At 39.6% G+C, this 14,362-nt stretch overlaps 1 protein-coding gene across 1 annotated transcript in view; it reads left to right on the forward strand.

Moving 5' to 3' along the window:
• The window catches only part of Itga1 (integrin subunit alpha 1), a 139,994-nt gene that overhangs the window by 81,371 nt on the left and 44,261 nt on the right, over positions 1 to 14,362 (forward strand). The window contains exons 8-11 of the mRNA XM_059276100.1: positions 2,735 to 2,885; positions 8,201 to 8,366; positions 12,431 to 12,504; positions 13,377 to 13,521. Of these exons, the coding sequence (XP_059132083.1) occupies positions 2,735 to 2,885; positions 8,201 to 8,366; positions 12,431 to 12,504; positions 13,377 to 13,521 (536 nt within the window). The remainder of the gene's footprint in view (positions 1 to 2,734; positions 2,886 to 8,200; positions 8,367 to 12,430; positions 12,505 to 13,376; positions 13,522 to 14,362) is intronic.

Genomic DNA, 14,362 nt, shown 5'->3' on the forward strand with positions numbered 1-14,362 from the left:
CTGTGTAGTTTTGGTGCCTGTCCTGGATCTTGCTCTGTAGACCAGCTGGCCTCAAACTTACAGAGATCCACCTGCCTCTGCCTCCTGAGTGCTGGGATTAAAGGCATGCACCACCACCACCCGGCCTAGCTTTCTTTTTAAGATGGGTTCTGAAGACCGGACTTGGTCCTCATGTTTATAAAGACCAGAGCTTTAGTGACTGGGCTACTCCTCCGGTCTTCATTCAAGAATTTTTTAAGAAGCCAAATTAAATGTTTCCTTATCAAAAAAAAAAGCTTCATCACAACATTGTTTTAAAAAATGAAATGTCCCCATCATCTGCGGTGCCTTGCCTGCTTCCTTCTTTTCTCTGCCTTTCATCTCATTACTCTTTGGGTAAATTTTGCTTCATAAGAACCTTCCAAGTGTTTTCTTTTACAGATGCAGAGCACTGTACTTCCTGTATTTTCTCCAGTCTTTCAGTTCTTATCTCTGGCTCTTCCTTCTGTCATTATTTTCAAACCTAGCAAACGTCTAAGCAGAACCTAAAATTCACACAATGCTTCATAAGTGTTTTGATTCATATTAAGAATATTTCTGGCCAGGTGGCAGTGGCACATGCCTTTAATTTCAGCACTCTGAAGGCAGAGGCAGGTGGATCTCTGTGAGTTCGAGGCCAGCCTGTTATATAGAACAAGATCCAGGCCAGCCTGGTCTACAGAGCAAGAGCCAGGACAGGCACCAAAACTACACAGAGAAATCCTGTCTCCAAAAAAAAAAAAAAAAAAAAGAAAAGAAAGAAAAAGAAAAAAAAAAGTATACTTCTGTTAAGTTGTTTCAACCTCTGGACTCTTGGCTGATTTTGAAAAGGTAATTTATTACAGTCACATTCTACCTGCCTGTGAGAATGGATACCATAGGAAGCTAATTCAGTCATAAATGCTACAAAAAGCACATGGTTCAAATTTTATGGGAACACACCACACACACACACACACACACACACACACACACACACATACACACACACACTCACATGCACACACATGCACACACATGCACACACATATGAACACAAATAGCTGTGGTAACTGCATTTATCTGCTTATAGGATTGCATATTTGCATGCTTAAGGAGTGCATATGTGTAGGTATTCTGAGAGTGCCCTCAATAGCTGATTGAATGTGAACATACATTCGCAGAAAGTCAGAGCTTGCTTTAAAAGCCCTGAGCCTGTAAAGAACTGGGAGTTTTCTGGAGGCAAAAGCTTAAGAATGAATATTTATCTTTGTGACTAATGGAAGAACCACTGTCGCTGCTTCCACTCCAGTATAAATGCTACTTGAAATACCATGGCCTTATATGGGGTTTGCCCACATTTCTCACATGACCTATCTCTAGACAGAATTTATTAAGCTTGGGGGTTACACAAAGAGTCTTTAATGATACTGCAGCACAATTTTTCTCACACATGAATTTATCATGTGTAAGCACAGTTTTGATTGTGTTTTATTCCTTTTAAGGGGAGCCTGTTACAAAAAAAATATTTTGAATGCTTTGGAATCTGTTATCTTCATTTTCAGTGAATTCATTCACTTCAGTTCAGAATAGCTTTGGATGTTCTCTTCTTTTTCATTCCTGTAACCAGGCTTAAATTATTTAATTACTCATAAATCCTGACTTCTCCTATCCCAAAGTAAGTGGCTTTCCTGAAATACTTAAAATTTTAAAGGCCCATGGGGGGTGAGGAATGATGCTTCATTCTAAGAAAAGACATTAGGTGTTGGTGTTTCAGACATGCTAACTCCTTAAGGAATGCCCTTGAGATGGGAAGGGTGGACTCTGCAGTTCTGTAGCTGCCTGCTCTTCTGTTATATGACGTTGGCTCGAGTTTCATAGGAACCAGAATTTCTCTAAGAAAGGACTGCTGCTAATCATCTTCTTCAGATGATATTCATTATGTTCAGCTATGACCTTAATCTTCAGAGAATTAGAAGCTCTGGATGATCCACTAAGGAATTAGAATTGCAAAATAGACTAAATGTCATACAATATTCATGTCCAAACTTCCTTTAAAACTTAGCTTTTGACATCTGTCTTCACCTTTGTCTAAGCATTTAAAGAAATCAGAAAATCTGCATTACAGACTCAGGCTAAAGAAAAAAATATTCATAAGGTTCTTAAAGATGGGAACCATTGCAATGGGGTGTTGCAGTTGAGTGACATTCGGCTCAGCTTTTAATACAAGGACAAGTAGAGATTTAATGTGGGACAGAGTTGGGGGGGGAGTCATTTGATGAAAACTTACTAAGAGAAATCATGTAAGTTGGGGATTGTGCTTAACTGACTTGGCCTGGTTCTTGATGAAGGTAAGTGAATAATAGGAAAACTTCCTCTGTCTGTGGTATCCATAGTCCAAGCTTCACTTCTAACAGTAGATGTGAATATTCTTCCCCACACTGACACCAGTCACAACACTCCTTTAAAGCTTCCAAGGAAAGCAATGCACCTGTGCTTTGTATGGGCATCTGTGGCAAGTGGTAATATGCTGGGTCCCTATCACGTGCAACACCCGTGGAACTATTGCAGATGGGAATCACGGTTCCTCTCGTCTCTGACCCTGGAGTCCCTGATCATTCATCTTGGAGGGAAGTATTAGGCTATGCAGAGTTGCTGTATTTTTGTAGGGCTTTTTATTTTGTCTGACTTCGGGCTGAGTTTGACCAGCCTCTCTTTTGGTCTGTGTTCCCTTCAGGAAAGAGGCATTCACTGAAGCTCGGGGTGCCAGGAGGGGAGTTAAAAAGGTCATGGTCATAGTGACTGATGGAGAATCACATGATAACTATCGACTGAAACAGGTCATCGAAGACTGCGAGGATGAAAACATTCAGCGATTTTCCATAGCTGTAAGTACCTTGCTAGCAACGGGTTTGTAAACTCTCAGTGTCTGTCATGAGCCAGACATCATGTACTAGGCAATAAAGATTGCTTCTTAGTTAATAATTCTTCCAGAAATTTGAGAAGCCAGAATCAGAAGATGTCTTTTATAATCATCCACTAACAAGTCAATCACGATATTTCTGTAGCCCCGTTTACCTGTCTGCTTAAGCTGCCCAGGTTCTCACATTTCCCAGGTGCAGGAAATAGAAAGCATTGGAAGGCTAGGTGTGGGAAAGGACAGAGAACAATGTGTTTCAGGTCCTGAAACACCTTTGGACAGACTTTCATGCTGCATATCATCTCTGGGACAAATGAACACGTTCCTAACAGTCTGAGCTTCAGTATCTTCCTCTGTCAAAGGATTATGTTATTCCTGTCAGTCTGTCTGTCTCTCACCACATGAAGAATCGGTGACAACGGTGGCCAGTGAGGCATACAATAAACATTATCTTTCTCTCTGATCCTTTCAAGGAACTCACAACCATGAGCTAAGAAGAGCCTGGTGTTCAAGAGATAAAAAGGGATGTGGGTTTCCTCCTTGCTCAGAAACCATCGGGGAATTCCCCAGAGACTACATCTGGCCCTTCCTTTCTGCTTCCACCTTGTAGCCCTTCATGTGTCTTTGGTCTAGGGGCAAGCTTCTCTTTTATCTGAAATCAATTGTCCTTTTGTTCACTAAAATTGATTTAATTAATAGACTTTTTTTTTAAGCCAAGAGAAAAAGATTCCAAACCCCAAGAGCGCAGCCTGAACGCTTTACAAACAATAATCAAATATTAGCTGCATTAGTTTTCAACATCCAGTCAATGAATTTATCTTTCTTTCAAAAGCATGAATGATATAAGTAGTGGGGGAGGGGGTTACACACAGAAAAAAGTTTCAGGACATGATTCACAGCTTCCTAGGGCCAAGGCACTCATTTTATAAACAAGATGATTTGGTTATAAAGTGATAATATCTGACTGAATCATTTTCTTATTTTATTTGGGATATAAGATATATATAAAAAATTCACTAAACATCTAATTGTTTCTCTCATTATCGCTATTGCTTACTTTTATAAATTTTCACTTGTCAATTATTATCAAATTCTTTATTGCCCCTTCTGCTGTGGAAATGTAACTATTTTGATTTCGTGGTTGAAAATAGTTTCAAACAGTCTTGCCTTCCCTCAGGACAATGTCTAAACAACAAGTGACACTAAGTCTATGGCTGATCTCTTTCTTCAGTGTGTAAAGCCAGAGCTTGCTCACTTGGTCCAGACATTACATAAGTATCAGAGATTGTCTCATTTTTCTGCTTCCCCCTGAGGACTAGTTGGCATTCCAAGTACCATGGATGCAGGCCACAAACAGCATTAGGCATCATCAGAATTAACAGTATTGGTGCTGAGGATGTAGTTCAGCCAGAGATTGCTTGCCTCCCTCATGGGATCACTTAATACTCAGCACACACACACACACACACAGACACAGACACAGACACACACACACACACACACACACACACACACACGCACAACCAGCATTAGGGACACTTCCCTGGAAAGACAAAGACAGTGCACAACTTTTTAAAAGTGAATTCTGTGTTTTGCATTATGTCTGATGACATAGTCAGTTTTTCCTTGTCTTAAACTCTTTGCCTATTTGGAGTCCTATTTGATTGTTGTACATTGCCTCTCATCTAGTAAAAAATAGATTTCAAAATCCCATTCATCTTCATGGAGAACCATATATTCATGTGTTTTCCATTTTAATCAGTGTGTTATTATCAAACTGCTCTTGAAATCTGTATAAATAAAAAATAAGAAAATGTCACTTAATAATTAGTTACCTTTCCTACTTGGTGTCTCTTTTCCCTGCTATACCATATTTATTTTTAAAAATATTATTTGAGACTAAAATAGAAAACAAGACACTTGTATTACTTTTCCTCATTTGTGCATAACACAGAAAGACTTCAGGAATCTCTATTCATGCTGCACATATTCACACAAATATAAGCTCTATCTTAATTATTGCCTGGAATATTCTTTTATCTCAGTTATTGTCTGGACTATTCTGTCTACTGCATCTTTTCCCCACTGTTTGGTTCTGATCAACACAGAAACGTGTTTTGACAGGAAACAGCTCCCCAAGAGAATTAAATATTGGTGATGTAAGTTCCCTGTTTTAAAACTTCAAACATTTCCTGTTAAAATTCCATATTTTGAGAGGCCACGAGTTGGCTTTTAGTCCTCTGTTTCTGTCAGTGGAGAATATTAGACTGGTCCATCAGGCCTTATTAGATATTCAGATTCTACTCCTAGGTCATAATGGCTGAGAGGTGTGAATTACTTATTGCACTCAAATGTAAATGAGACATCAGTGAAGATCACAGCATTCCATTTATATTTTCAAATAAAAGGCATGATGCTGCACATAAATGCATTGCACATTTACTCTGACGTATCTGCTTCAAGGAGATTTCAGTTCTGACTACATTTTTCAGGTAAATATTAGCAGAATTTAAATGCTTCAGTTCAACAGATTGGAGATATACTTAAAAAATTAGGTGTATTATTTGACTTTTTGTTTGTTTTCATAGAAAACATTTTTACAAGTTAACAAACCCTGGGGTGAAAGATCCCAATAGGCTTCTGTCATTGTTTTTATCTGTGACATAAGGTGGTTCAAGCCTCTGTAGGAGCCCAGAAATCCTGCATCTCTGAGTATATTCTCCAAAATTGTAGTTACCCACTTTATTCTTACTCATTACATATGTCCTGTGGGCACTTTTCCTACTTAGTTAAATCTACTTATCTCCCTCCTTTCACATTTACCACTAAATGTCTGATAACATTCGCTTCACAATTAACAACTTCAACTACACACGCCCTAAAACTCAGCTATTAAGTTTGTTTTAAGTATATTTTGAATTTCAGCAATTTTAAATTAAATGGGAGTTAATATGTCAATTCAATAGTTAATCTAGAACATGCTGGGTAAGAATCAAAGAGGAGCAATGATGATTTATCATCCCAGGATGTCACAAGGTCTGTAGAATAAGTTAAGTAAATCAGTGGGGAACTCAGAGGAATCCACATCATCCAGGATTTGAATGGATCTAAACATATAGGTTACCAAACTGATAAAAAAAGAAAAAAGTAGTCTAACCATGTTCAGCAGGAAATGCAGGGGTATGGTTCCTTTAGAACGTGTAGACTGTTTCCTGCAACCAGATTCAGTGAGACATCCAACTATAAGAAAGACATCTTGATAGCTCTTCTTAAATGAGGTAGGGTATTTGTTCAATGTTGTGAGAGCATGGCCTTTCAGTTTTGCCTCCCTACCTAACATCTCTCTGCCGCCTCCTTCTCCACTAATTCTCCTCCATCACATAGCTAACGAGCAACACAGTGCCAGGGGTCTCTGTTGAGAGGCTAGCCACATATAGTGTTTGCCCTGGCTTTTCATCACAATAGCCAGGAATTTAGTTTTTGTTTTCTGTAATAATTTGTGAAGTTCCTGCCTAGACCATTCTATGCAAAGTCTGGGTATCATAGTAGGAAGAGTGAGGTTAAAAATGAAAATCGAACAGAACCTAAGTCATGCACAGGCTACCTTGTCCCCAGCTCCAGGTTTCCTTAGACACATGCTTCCCCAAAGAATGGTCGGTCGGTCCTTCCCAGATACTCATGTGTCATTCATTTTAAGCACATTAACGTGTGAAAGAACTAGGGTGGGCTGGATGGATGAGGTTTTAAGAGTGAAGAGTGAGGAGTTGGCTTGATGTCCTACAGTGTGGAAATACAACATTTCCTCTGTGCTGGTCACTGGTGTTCCCAAGGGAAAGGGGCAAGCACATCATGCAAAGCCTCTGTGAGCCTGCTGACTGGAGCAGATATGACTCATATTCTCACATGAACAGTTCGTGTGCATCAGAGTTCCTCAGTTGTACAGTGTTGCTCGCACACTATTCATCATGTGAAACAGATAAATCTGCCAGAGGTCATAAGAAGAACTATGTAAACAGTAACTTGAGTTTTTTCTCATTTTTGTAAGTACCTATCTATATATCTTAATCAAAATATCATTTTGTAGCCTACCCCATTTTATGCATCATTATTTACAAACATCTAAGTTGTTCTCAGTGGGATAGTATAATAAAGGAGACAGGAATATTTAAAAGAACTGGTCATCTTCAAATGTATCTTGTAACGAAATAAAAATTAAATGTGCTTTATTACAAGAGTGACATTTTCATTATAAAAGAAAATGGCCTTTAAATAAATGTGGGCAAATCAATGATGGAAATATAAAATATTATAAACAGAAATAAAAAGTAATATATTATTTGAATCTTCTTCCTGTTACTCACACAGCTATGCAATTTTAAAATATAAAATTAGATCATACCTTTGTATTGGGGACTTTTAGTTTAAAATTTACATATTTATCACAAACATGGATATTTTCACACTAAAACTAAACAGGCAAGATTGTGCAGACCTTAAAGAAAAAGCATGATTAGTATGACTTCATGAAAATGTAAAACTTCTCATAAAAAAATGAAACAAACATGAAAGTCTTCACTCCAGAGTACACGCAGAGCTTTCACAAGTCTCTACGAAAAAATACACATATGCACACACGTGTGCATGCACACATGTATAATATATATACACTTAGGTGCACGAACATACAAAACATTTCCATAACTCCCTCACTGGTTGCTCTGCCAGAAGATGGCCATGTCAGTCACTGCAACCATACCACAGTCATATAGAAATTATAACGTTTCTTTTGAACTGTCGGATTTCAAAGCTATAGCTGTTACACAGCATCACGGGAGTGCATAAGAAGAAAGATTTTTGTTTTCCCACCTCAACCGTGGTTTTAAGAACCAGTATATAGGCTCAGTGGTTAATATCATGTACTGCTTTTGTAGGGGACCCAAGGCTGCTTCTCAGAACCCATGTCAGGCAGCTCACCTCTGCCAGTAACTCCAGCTCCAGGAAGACTTCATCCCTCGGCCTCAAGGGAACCTGCACACAGGTGCACATACTCATACACAGACACACACAGACATAATGAAAAATAAGATAAATATTCATATGAATCAATATTAGGAAAACCATGTACTCAGACAGCTTCTCTTCCATAAGTATTCCCATAAGTACAAAACATTATCACATGATAAGATAACCTGAATGTTCTTGTTCACTGAATATATATGTTTGAGACATTTATTTAACATTTAGAAGTTAAAATATGTTCTTGCCATTTTTGTTATGCCCTAGATCCTTGGCCACTATAACCGAGGAAACTTAAGCACTGAAAAATTTGTGGAGGAAATAAAATCAATCGCCAGCGAGCCCACTGAAAAGCACTTCTTCAATGTCTCAGATGAGTTGGCCCTGGTCACTATTGTTAAAGCTCTAGGAGAAAGGATATTTGCCTTGGAAGGTATGACTATCTTTCCTAATGCTGCCTGTCGCTTCTAAAATTCAAATTTAATATGGTGGGTTTGGGGTATTCTCAGCACACCACTAACTCATTTTCACTGTGTGCAGTAGCCATCAGGGAAGAAATCTTTGTTATATGTGTCTGTCATGAAGCTACTTTACAGAGAGCTGTGTCTGCTAGAAGCAGTTATTGTCAGGCTGTGATGATGCCCAGGAGAGGTAGTGGACACGGTGGTCAGCATTGACATTTGTAAGAAACCAAATGCCTCAGCATGCCTTGTTCCTTTTCGGTGACACAAGTTTAGAATGAAAAGCCACTAGCTCAACTTTTGTTTTCTGACTGTGTCTCTGTTTCCTTAGGGCTGCTAGGACAGTGTTCTGATGCAATCATTTCTGTGTTCATTCCCTCTGTAATTTGCTTTATGCACATTTGTAAAGATCTTCATGGAGTTTTGCCTCGAGTCCTGGGGTTGCAAAACTTCATCTACTGTAATTGTCTAATCATGCCACCTCTTCGAAGATTTTTCTTTGACTTTTTCAGCGGTAACAGTCCGTTGAAGCTACTGAATAATGCTAGTCCCTTAGGTGGAAGGTGTCCAGTAACAAACTACTTTGGAACTCATGTCCTTTGAATCATAAAGTCTTCTTTGAATTTTTGAAGGTCTGGAGACTCAAGACTCAGACCCCAGATCCCTGCAGAAACCACAGGGAATTCTTCTGTCCTTCTGGGGCACCCCAGTCCTATTGACTGTCTTCAAGGGGGCCCGATGAAAATGTCACTTGTGTAATTGTGAAAAGTTCTATCTTGTTATCCCTGACAGAACCTGTTAATTACAAATGAAAGAGAATGTGAGGATGAGACATGACTTTAAAAAGGGTAGACAATTTTGAGCGAGTATCCAGTAAACAAGAAAAAAAATGTGGGTGTGCGCGCATGCACGCTGAGGACTGAACTCAGGGCCTTACATATGCTGGACAACTGCTCTACAGCTTCACTATACCTCTAGTTCAAGAAAATGATGGGAAGCAATGGTTTTCAATATTTCTTGAGTAGCCCCTGAAAACAAACATTTTGCTTTGCAAGCCAGCACACACATATTCATGCATATAAAAATACAGCCAATGTCAGCGTGTCTCGCAATAGTCTGTTATGCACAGTGCACGGCGCCTCGCTCACCTCTTCCGGCTCGCACAGGAACCCTCTTTCAGAGACAATGAAATGGCTTTGCTCACCCCGTTGCTTTGGATCTGAGTCCCACTCAGTGCTCAGGAGCTTGGATTCCCTCTGAGGGTGACGAGGACTGGCTTTCCAGGCAGAAGGAGTTTCTCTGACTTCCTTTTTGTCTTCTGCCTCCAGAGACAGAACACTTGAATCATAGCCGTTTCTGAATGGCTCCGCTGTCCTGTGTTCTGAGTCCAAGTCACTGTTCCATGGCTTTGGTCTCTCAATAGCCATGGAGATGTTATTTAGCAATAGGCCAGGCCATGCTTGTCTAGATTTAATATGAATGGTCTTCTAAATTACCATGCACTTTTAACTTTTAACAACACAGGCCAAGAAAGAGTCTGTAAAGGGTTGAGTTTTTTGCTTGTTTTTGTGTTGTTTTATTGTTTTTTAGACTGTAATATAACCACAGCATTCCTCTGTTTCCTTTTCTCCCTCAAAACCCCTCTCATATAACTCTGCCACTCTCCTTCAAATCCATGGCCTCCTTTTTCATTAATATTATTGCGATGCATGTATGTATAGCTGTACACATAAAAATATCTAAATACAACCTGTTTGGTTTGTATAATGTGACTTATATGAGTTGGTTTTTTTAAAAATTACTATTAGACTAGTCAGTTAAACATAGTAAGTGGCATTTCTAACTACTCTCTAAGTCAGCAGGCAAATATAACCTAGAACTGGCCGAATGTGACCTGCGTGGTTCATTTTGTCTGAAATGACATTTTAAGATTCTTTATAACCTTACTAAATCACACTTAAAGTTCCTCACTAGAATGTCCAAATGCTTCAATAAATCTCTATATTGAAATATGAAATCATTTTATGAAACTCTCCAAAGATTAAAATTTTCTTTCTACATCTTTTTTTTTCTTTTTTTTTTTTTTTTTTGGTTTTTCGAGACAGGGTTTCTCTGTGTAGCTTTGCACCTCTCCTGGAACTCACTTGGTAGCCCAGGCTGGCCTCGAACTCACAGAGATCCGCCTGGCTCTGCCTCCCGAGTGCTGGGATTAAAGGTGTGCGCCACCACCGCCCGACTCTTTCTACATCTTAATGCTGCTCTATCAAGACTAAAGTCATGGGGGTTGTCTGTTTTGTTTCCGGTTCTGTTTTTGTTTTCAAGGCAAAGTGTCTCTGGCCTTGATCCTCTTGCCTCAACTTCCTTGGTACTAGCATTATACAGCGGCGCTTCCAGTATACTAGGTCTCATTATTTTCATAATGAGATCAGAAAAGGCTTTTTCCCCTGTCATTTGGGAAATCTCCATTTCCTGTCAGTATTTGTTTTAGATGGTAAATAGCTACAATTATGACAGTCTGGTTGGCCAAGGACAGTGCCACCTAGTGAGTCAGGCATGCTCAGGAGTTGACTAAACGGATCAGGAAAAGATAGGAATCTTCCTTTCTTATCAACTTCCAGGGGACAATGCTCACATTCCCAACCAGATACAGTGCAAGAGTCAGAGTGGTGGGTTTACTCCACATCAGCCTGTCAGGGACAGGTTGAGAGTGAGAATATGAGAAACAGCATATGGCTAGGCTATTACCATGATGCTAATATAGCATGCAGAATGCCACGGAGCTCCTTCCTCTGTTCTCATTTGAAAACACAACATCAGCAGAGGGTGAGGGAGGCTGGTGTCTACTACGATGTTCTTGCTATCCATCTTGCAAAAATAAGCGTGGAAGTAGCTTAAATCATTATGTATCAAAAACACATTTTAATTTGAGGTAAAATGCATCTTAGTCATTTAAAGGGCAATTTGAATAAGGGATTAAAATGATAGATTCAGATTCTTGATCGCTTGCCACATTTAATCTAGCCCTATAAAAATTCAATTGCAGATGCATTTTTTTACAGTTTTTATGCCATAAAATAAATAGTAAACATGTTTAATTTCACAAGTTTAATGATTCACACGAATCAATTGACAGACAGGCTGACTTGGCCAAAATTATATGTTATTTTTAACTTATTTTTAAGACCAAGTAAACCAGTGACTCCCTGGAAGCAAGTAGATCAACATTCCCTCAGTTCCCCCAGGAAACTGTGGCTTCTGGTCTGTAAATATTTTGAGAAGAGTGCAACTCCATACAATGCTCTAACTTGTCTGGACTTTAGCAATGAGCTTTAAAATTGGTGTTTTAAAAATATAAAGTTTCTTTAAAAATAAAGACTTAGATGGGACACAAATGGAAGCTATGTGAAAAAGTCACCTCCTGAGATGAACGATCCCCACATCCAGTATTAAGACCGACATGCACTGGGATCCTTCAACTCTATCAAACAGTGGCTCCTAGAGAGGATATAGGGCCTGAAGTGTAGGTGGGAATGATGAGCTGAGAATCTCTTTAAATACACGAGTAAAGTTTTGTTAGCCCTGTAGGGTATCAAATTTAGCTCTAATAGGGTTCCCAGACCAAGTAGACAAGATAGTTGACCCCTACTGTAGTAATTCAGCTCTCCAAAGCACCAAGGAATCACAGTCAGCTACAGTCAAGAACAGACAGTCAGGCTGACTTGGCTAAAATGATGTTAATTTTAACTCATTTTTAAGACCAAATAAACTCTCTGAAAGCAAGTAGATCATCGTTCCCTCAGCAAGGATGGGAAGCCAATGCTTAAGAATGGGAGAAGAGTCCTTTCTCTAACCTCTGTCTTGTACTTAACTTTGTCTAGGAGTTTTGGTTGAGAAGTATATGGCTGATAGTGCCCTAATACGTTCCATAGTTCTGCTTGGCAGGTCCCCAGATTCCAGCACTTCTGTGTCCAGCAGATCAGTGGAAGCCTAAAAGACATTGGCAGTCACTTACTGTGTTATGTTTCTCACATTGTAGCTACAGCTGACCAGTCCGCAGCATCCTTTGAGATGGAAATGTCTCAGACCGGTTTCAGTGCTCATTATTCACAGGTATGTTGAGCATGTCCAGGAAAGCAATATCTTTCCTGCAAAATTTCCCCGCAAGCAATGCCCAGCCACTGATTGTGTAACATTGCTTTGAAGTTTATGTTGAGGGGCAGCTCTGCAGGCTGTGGTTGTGATGTCTAATCAAAATGGAGAAAACGGCATCTCACAAGCTTCTTATTAGGAGACTATGTCACACAGCTTCTATATTTTACCAGTTAATAGTTGTGAACCAGACAGTCTGAGCTCTGCTGAATGGAATTGTGCACCTAATGAAATGAAAGACTTAAGACATTTGTTTAAAATGTGGAATCTTTTTCTCAGTTTTAAGGTATTCATTGGTCATGTTAATATTCCTTAGAAGACTAAGATGTGGGAGTGTGTGTGTGTGTGTGTGTGTGTGTGTGTGTCCAGAACAATATAGAAAGGCAAGAAGAGAAGACATCATGGCCCTTATACAGGGTTATTGACATTTCAATGTGGAAGTTACATAGTGTACTTCAGCTTCCTTTTTAATTAAAATTGGGATTTTGCTTTCTTGTTTGTTTGTTTGTTGTTTGCTTGCTTTTTGTTTGTTTTCAAGACAGGGTTTCTCTATACAGCCCTGGCTGTCCTGGAACTCTCTCTGTAGACCATGCTAGTCTAGAACTCAAGGATCCACCCACCTTTGCCTCCTCCTAGGTACTGAGATAAAAGGTGTGGACCACCACCATCTGGCTTAAAATAAAGATTGTAATATTGTGTTCTTGCAAAGAAAGTTGGTTTTAGTACTATATGAATTAATTTTTATAAAGCACTTTGGACCATTCCTATCATATGGTTAGTGCTACCGAAGTGTTTGCCAATACCATTTTATTGCTCTCTGTCTCATACATTAGGACTGGGTCATGCTTGGAGCAGTGGGGGCCTATGACTGGAACGGAACTGTCGTCATGCAGAAGGCTAACCAGATTGTCATCCCTCAGAACACCACCTTTCAACCTGAGCCCGCCAAAATGAACGAACCTCTTGCTTCTTATTTAGGTAAGGCTTGGATACAACTGCTAGAAGCATCTTCAAAAGAAATGTTCACATGATTTTTTTTTCCATAACATTGTTTTCCCCGGTGTTTTAAAAGATTCGGGAAAGGTTTCAGACTTCTGAGCAGCCTTAGCGAGTCAAAGTCATAGAAGCTGGAGGTCATTAGCTCAGCGCCTGCTGAGGTGTTGGACAAATGCAAGGAACAGTGTTAGCTGACACTGAGCGCTGTCTAAGAGTGCCCCCTGTGTCCGGTATTTCCTATAAAACCCGAAGAACTTTGGACCCGGTAGACAGAAAAATGAGGTTAGAAAAACCTTGACATGGCCTGCATAATATGTATCTTTAATTTCTTTCTACAAGTTCTCATTGTGAAAGAAAAATTTCAACTGCTTTATCATATAGCTTCTTCTTTGATTCTATTCTAGTTTATATCTATAGCTTCTTCTAGTCACATTCAGTAAAGCGCCAGGAATAAGGAGATGGGACACATGTTTGTCGTTGCCTTATTCAGGATCTATACCAGGCTCAGAACCAACTGGGTGGGGTGGGGGGTGGTGGTGAGGGCCTCTCATCACTGTGAAGGCACAGGAAATAGGTGGGAGGCCTAAACAAAAATGGAAAGGATGCCAGGTGGTGGTGGCGCACGCCTTTAATCCCAGCACTCGGGAGGCAGAGCCAGGTGGATCTCTGTGAGTTCAAGGCCAGCCTGGGCTACAAAGTGAGTTCCAGGAAAGGCTGCAAAACCACATAGAGAAACCCTGTCTCAAAAAAACCAAAAAAAAAAAAAAAAAGAAAAAAGAAAAAAGAAAGAAAAAACAAAGGAAAATGGAAAGGGCCCCCCTGA

The sequence above is a fragment of the Peromyscus eremicus genome, chromosome 11 (assembly GCF_949786415.1).
Source record: "Peromyscus eremicus chromosome 11, PerEre_H2_v1, whole genome shotgun sequence".
Classification (NCBI taxonomy): Eukaryota; Metazoa; Chordata; class Mammalia; order Rodentia; family Cricetidae; genus Peromyscus; species Peromyscus eremicus.